General features: G+C 42.0%; 1 protein-coding gene across 2 annotated transcripts in view; it reads left to right on the top strand.

Annotated features, from left to right (window-relative positions):
- The window catches only part of SMARCC1 (SWI/SNF related, matrix associated, actin dependent regulator of chromatin, subfamily c, member 1), an 83,733-nt gene that overhangs the window by 67,781 nt on the left and 8,959 nt on the right, over positions 1 to 6,993 (top strand). Inside the window, exon 26 of one of the 2 annotated variants that reach the window (XM_010562045.1) lies at positions 4,632 to 4,673. The exons of the other annotated variant lie outside the window; for it this stretch is intronic. Within the exon in view, the coding sequence (XP_010560347.1) occupies positions 4,632 to 4,645 (14 nt within the window). The 3' untranslated portion in view covers positions 4,646 to 4,673. Of the gene's footprint in view, positions 1 to 4,631; positions 4,674 to 6,993 lie in introns of those variants that run through there. 2 annotated transcript variants of the gene reach the window in all.

Below are 6,993 nucleotides of genomic sequence, written 5' to 3'. Positions count from 1 at the left end.
ATGTTTATGGGAGTTAGAATTGGTGGCTTTCCTGTACGTGCTAAATGTTGTTGAAATTATAATTTAAAACAGAATAGCACCCACCGCCTGGCGTGTAGTAAACTGATTATCCAACTAGAGCACAGTGAAGGAGAATAGCTTTTCTCAGTTGTCAACTGCTTGACCAAAAACTATTCTAAAAGAAGACCTGATCAGTTGTTAGCTGAAAATATTTTGAAAGATCTTGCATAGGCTGCTGCTGAAGAAACTGAAGAGTTTGGGCTATCATAATCAAAAATAGGATGTGGCAACTGAAAGCCTGCAGGAGCCTGAGTTTTCGTTTTGGGAAAAGACCTGTGTTAAGTGTATGGTTTGGAAAAGAGCAGAAGTGCATAGTAAACTAGCAGGATTTGCAGATGACCATGAAAATGTGAGTTATCTAATCCAGCTGTGTGAATCTCCACAATAAAAAAAAAAACAACTTGATTTGATCAACAGATGCAGAGTAATGCTAATTGGACAGGAAGGTAAGAGTTAGTTGTCTTGTGATCTAGATGCTTAAGCTAATGATCTTTTTAAGGGACCAGAGTCAGTGAGATCCTGGCTTCATTGTGCCCTTGTGGACAAAAAATGTGGACATTGTTTTGGGAGCTGTTTTGGTTTTTGCTGAAATTGAATTGGGAGTGTGATAAAATACGGTCTATTGGTTTTTTTTAGATTCAAATAATATTGTAGCTCGATTTGTCTGTCGTATGCTGTATTGACTACTCAGGTCTATTTACTTAGTAGAATGAAGAAACATTCTGTGGAATGAAAAAATAGCAAATTGGAAACAGATTAAAGGGGGGAATCATTGCATACCATTAGACTAGCTCTTACTTACAAGCTGCTATTGAGACTGAAAATGTAACAAGATTAAATGCATTATTGTATTCTCTAGGGGACTAATAAAACTTGATTTCTAATATATTCACATCCTTGGTTCACATAATACCTTATTACTTCAGCCCCATTGTAATCATCCAGGTCCTCTGTATCCCCAGTGATCCCTTTCAGTGTGTATTGTGGGCAGTGTGGTACTGTGTTAATTAGTCAGTACATCTCTTTTTCAGATTTGATTAAAGTTAGTCAATAGATTGACTTTTCCACCATCACCACCCCTCCTGTTAGAGGGCAGCAAACTGATGGATGAGGTGCAGCACTTCTGGCTCCCATGACAGGGAAGCATCTGGTGCTGTCTCATGCTGTACAGATACAGGACTAGGATCTTGCCTTTTACCTAGTCTGACAGTTTGCTGGTTTGATATTTTTGTGAAGGTGAGAATTCAGAGGCCCTTTGAGAGTTCAAAGGCAAACCCCTCTGCTTTTTCTGCCATATCCCAACTGATCTAGAAAGCAAAATAGTCCCTTTTCCTCAGGCTCTCAGTGGAAGTTTGTCAGAAAATGCGTGGGAAGTCCATAAGTGCCAAAGCTTTTTGGCTTCACAGTGGAGTTCTGTATAACTTGAGGGCAAGGAGAGAAAATGGGAAAGTTCGCTGTTTCCTCAAGTGAGTTCAACTGAGCCAGTCCTGGGGGTGTGTGTGTAAATAATAACTTAGGGATCCTTCAGTCCACAGAGATAGTGACTCACAAATTGACCTGATTTTCTGTTTAGGTAGTTTAAGATGCCCAGAGTTTGACTTCCCTTGACAAATAAGTACATCACAGGGAGAATCTCCGTTGCATGTAGCAGCCTCCAGAAATCTTACTGACATGCTGAAGTGGTCAGCAGTTGCATTTTGTGTACACACACCCCATGTATTATATACATTAAAAACCAATCCCTTATCACCTCACGTTGGTCATGTTGAATCTGTGATAAATACTACAGAACTTCTACGTATTTTCCTTACTTGCACTTTTTTAGGGCAATTGTGTATTTATTGGACTTCTAAGTCTTGGAGCATTAATAGTCCAATACTTTAACAACAGACCAACCTGTACATACATAGATCAGTAGCAATTTTTCCTGCTCATTTACTAATTTGGGATCCTTTGAAACAGACTGGTGAACTTCACCTTAATAACCACGCATCCATAAGTTCCCTCACGGCGTGCCTGCCCATGAGTCTCCTGCAATCTTGGTGCAGATGCCAAAGTTTGGAGGGTGTGGGTAAATGAATTTCACCCTGCTAAAGAGGGCTGAGATACACTTGCAGAAGAAATCTGAAAGCTCTTTTTTGCTGCTTTTAGTCCTGTGGTGGAACGTCTGGCTTCAGAGCTGTTGGTGTACAGCTTCCCAGTGCAGAGCTTGACATGCTTTTGTAAGAAGGAGGAGCAGTTTCTTTACCTGAGTTCTCAGCTTCTCTCCAATAACAACCTGCTGTCTCTAAGGTGGCCAATTTCGAGAAACCCCAGTGATGAATACCACAGTGTAATTCTTCATTCAGGTATAAAGATGTTATTGGAGACTTAGACAAGTTGCTGTCTGCTGGTCTGTCTAACAGCTCTGCAGGAAGAACTGACCCATTCAGTTTGCGTTGGAGGAAAATCCCCCAAAAAACTTAGTAACTGAGAAGTACCAGTGGGAAACCTTCCAAAACACAGACCCGAGGGGAAGCTGGAGATGGAAATACCCTGCACAATTTCCTGTTCAGCTTCGTGGTTCTTAACTCCAGACTTTACCTTGGTTCTCACTGATGTTTTCAAACAGGTTTCTGACCTTAATAGTGACTAAAAGTGTAACTGTTGGTTCAGTAGACCATGAACAAAATGCTAAGTCGGATGCCTTCAAAGTGATTGATGAAAGCTGAAGAGATGGTAGGAAACAAAGTGATGAAAGGATCTGAAAAGGCATTTATAAATGGAAGAACAAAAAAATTGCTGCTTATGGCTTTTCTGGTTTCAGAGACAGAAGCAGTTAAGCCAAATCTCTTAACTAGAAGTTAACAGTGAAGCTTTTTCCACAAAAATGTTCTTTAGCTTAGATGTCAGTCTCTGGACACAGCTGGTGTATGTCTCCAGTCGAGGGTCAGTCTTTGCAGTGAGCTGCTTTTCATCGGCATGGCCACGTCTGGTTCTGCTGGACTGCAGAATTTGTTGGGACATGCTAAAAAGCTGAAATAAGTCCAGGGGCCAGTGTCCACGGGCCAGTTTGGTGAAAGAGAAACCAGGACGAGCCAGGAGAGCCCCTCCAGAGAGGAGAGCTGGTGGTCAATTCCACGTAAAGCAAAAATTTTACAGCAAACGGTGTACAATGCACAGCCCGAGAGGCTTCTTAGAAGCTTTTGCTGCTTCTCCCAGGGCTTTTCTTTCTGGGTCTGGGTTAACTGTCTTTTTGCTAGTCATAGCAAGCAACATGGCTTGATGGTTAAAACTTTGAGTTTAAAAACTTGAAATAGGACTCTGTTAATCAGTTTGCTGTGACATACAGTTTAACTTGATGCCTGCTTCTCCAGTGCAAGCCTGTGCTTGGAGTTTGGCTGCCTTCAGTTTGTCCTTTGGTGCCTGGGTGCGATGAGATTCTAGTCAACTCGATGACCAGAAGTATGTTGCTGCTCTCAGGCACGGGCACTGATTTCAAACAAGTCTCATTACCAGTTCCTTCCCAGATTTTTTACTTTAACGTCATTTTGACTGAGCTTATTTTGTTCTCCTTTCCCCTGGAATGCAGACTTTTAAAATAGAAGAGTAAAATTGGATTCCAATTTCACTGTGAAAAGCTGTACCTTGTAATTAGAAGAGAAAATAAAATTCCCAATTTCTTCCTGTGTTACTAGTCTTGCTGCTGGTTGTATCATTTGAAGCACGTTATTGATTTCTCTTTGTGCGCTATTCTGGTTATCCGTGAAATGTGAAGTGCCTTGTACAAGTGATACTTGTGGTGTGTAATACGAGAAACTTCGTTAAATTCTTGGAGAAAGCGTGATAGATATGTATTAATAGCTGTCATTAACTTTTCCCTTTGGGGGGATTTTCAGCTAGTAAATAATTTCTGACCCAAAGCAGAAATAGAATCAGGAGGTAAGAATACACTTTCCACTATGGCTGGTAATAACCTTTTTCCCCCAATATATTTTGCATAATTTTCTGTCAATGGTTGAAATATGCAAAAGAATGCTTTGTAAGTAATTTTGGGCTTGTGGTTTTTTCAAGTAAGTGTTGTGCATTTCATTATTTAAAATTTGCGGTTTTAAACTGAGCTACTGGATGCTGTTTACTTTCCTGTTGGACTGATTGCAATTCCAGGATTTTTTGGTACAGATAAGGATTTTGAGTTCACTTCCTTTTGGTAAATGTTTTTTAACAACTGTCAGTGCTTTCTTTTTTATCCATCGTACGTAATGAGCTTGCTGGCAGGAGACACGCAGGGAGTAGTCAGATAAAAGGAAAGCAAGGTCATACGGGTGTAAATGGGTTTGCAGTATTCATCCACAGTGCTGTAATACGTGCGTACTTGTGGGTTTGCAAAGTGTTATGGTGGTTGGTAATGCAGAAATATTAAAGCCACGTTGGGTGTTCTCTGGTATATTCTTGACTGTGAAAACCTGGCTGGGCAGGAGGCATTATGGGCTGAAATAGTAAATAAGAGTCAACCACAGGACAGTGGTTCCACTGGGGATGCCGGATGTATTTTAGTGACTTGCATTGTACTGTCGTCTTAACATCTGCAGAGCTTCTCCAGTAACTTTGAGCAGCTCCTAACTCCTTACAAGAATGTATTATTGAAGATGAATTAATATTTGAAGGTTACCCGTGCTGCCCTGCAGAAAGGTTGTCCTTGCTGGTGTGACACAGTAAGCATCTTCTCGACAAAGTATCTTCCATCGTACGTGCTTTGCTGTAGAAAAATAATGGTGAGCCCTCAGCTGTGAGATGTCGTGGGTGTCAGGGCCCCGCCAGCCCGGCACGGTGCACTTTGGCGTTCAGAGGTGTCCGACTTCAGCGCGCCGATGCCTCCATCGTCAGCGCCGGATGAATCACGCCAGAGGGGAGTGACAAACGCAATATGCAAGCGAAGTGGAAATTCTGCCGCTCCCCTGAGATGCGATGCTAAATGAGTTATTGTGGTTAATTATTCACAGTTCTTGGCTATGGGATTGTCTGCTGCAGTGCGTGTGGGGAGAGGACGTGCTGAAGGAAAGGACGTGTCTGAGAGGTTGGTTATAAGTGCAGATTTCTGGGTTTTCTGAAAACCATTCCCAGTGGGAAGGAGTGCATCTTGCAGTGCTGCAGAGCTGCTCTGCAGTGAAGCTAGCAGGCATTCCCTGGAGCAGTCCTCTGCTTGTTCCCATATGAAGACTGTGAAACAATTCATTCAGTAGTAGGAGAGCGAGATTTCAGCGAGGCACGTCCCCTGCGGAGATCAGAGGAACGTCGGAGCGCAGCCTGCTTTCCCCCTCTCTGAAATCCTGGCTGCCAAAGGAGGAACTCCCTTCACATAACACTGGCTGCGTTTGCAGATTTTCTCTTTGAATGGTAAATAGGGAGAGGTGCGCAGGAGGATTTGAATTGGCTCCAAGCTTTGTGCATCATGCCCCGTCGGCTGCTGCAGTGAAACAAAAATACTAAAACTGTTTACCACTCCAATGCCCCTCAAGTAGCTGATTTAACAGAGGTAGAGGCTTATTTAATAGAGATAAATACCTTGGAGATTGTTTAAAAACTGTTCCTCATCTGTTTCACTGTAATGTGAATCTGCAGTTGGCAGTTTGCTAATAGTGGAATGCTTCAGAGCACGCATTAGAAAATGTCTACAATCTCTAACGTGTAAAGGATTTTTTTAGTCTGCTAAATCTTGTTTTATTGAACCTTTTGGCTTTATCTCTTCCTGCGTCTGCTGTTTTTAAGCTCTCCCCCTTATGTAGGTCACGCTTCCACATTTTATGCTTGAGCCACTGTCTTGAAGCGGTATCACTTGTAAAATGAAAAAACCCTACAAACTCAATAGAAATAGGACTTCATTTTTGCCATAGTGATAGTAGTAATTTCTACTTGCTTAATCCCAGTTTGGTTCGGTATTGCTTGATTATTGCTCAACTTCAGCATTTTGGAGTTCTGGTACGTGATAGGATTGTTCCTCTGCAAGTACCCTAAGCTAATTTTAAGATACAGTTGTTGTGTACCATGTCAGGAAGGCAAAAAATGGGCAGCCAACCCTGTATTCAAACACAGAGGAGCTTCTCAGTTTATGGGCTTCTTCAGAAAAACTGCAGTGCTGCTTATTTTTAAATCTCCGAGATTTAAGAGAGAAAAAAGCTCTACAGACTCCTTGGCCTAGGTTGGAGGGTGCTTCCCAACGAGCATCACTATGAGATTTAGGGTCATGACACACTTTGAAGTAAATTTTTTTAAAGTTGATTTAATTTCTGTTTAGTGATTTTAGTTTGACTATGGTTGATTTGAATATAAAACATAGTCCTTGAATCTTTGCATTAATGCAGGTTTGACAGCCTTTCTCTCTCTGAAGGAATACTTGCCCACTGTCAGAGCATAAGACCTCATGTGAAGCCACTCAGTGTGTAGTAAGTCTGATCCAGCTTCAGGTGCTTCAGAAGAGGTTTTTTTAATATTAATCACTTCATTAGTGCAGAGTGAATCTTGTAGGCGTGTGGTGTTAGAAGGAGGTTGGCCAAATTACGCTTGGAGAGGTTGAGTCTCCTGTCATGTGGCACCTCCCAGGCTGGGGATTTCTCAGTTCCCAGCTTTCCTGGTCTTCTGAAACAGAGCTACGTTGTTCCAGTTTTTACATTTTTATTCCCTGATCAACCTTAATTTTGCCAGTGAATAACATTCCTCATAGCTGTGAATATCTTTTGCTACAAAGCACTCTATGTCTTTGGGCCATGTTTTGTCTTCAGTTTCTTGTTGTGGCAAGGTTCAGTCCCTGCCACCCTTCTGCCCTCAGCAGTTTGAGTTGCCCTGTATCTGCTTCTGCTAGTCTGCCTTTGCTTTTGCATGCTTGCAGCTGCAGTTGTTTCTTCTTTTTTTTTGGGGGGGGGGGGGGGGGGGCATTTGAAAGAACAGGATGTTTTA

The sequence above is a fragment of the Haliaeetus leucocephalus genome, unplaced genomic scaffold, assembly GCF_000737465.1.
Source record: "Haliaeetus leucocephalus isolate CR32 unplaced genomic scaffold, Haliaeetus_leucocephalus-4.0 Scaffold0, whole genome shotgun sequence".
NCBI lineage: Eukaryota > Metazoa > Chordata > Aves > Accipitriformes > Accipitridae > Haliaeetus > Haliaeetus leucocephalus.
The sequence above is the reverse complement of the archived record's forward strand: the minus strand, read 5'-3'. Positions and strand labels throughout refer to the sequence as shown.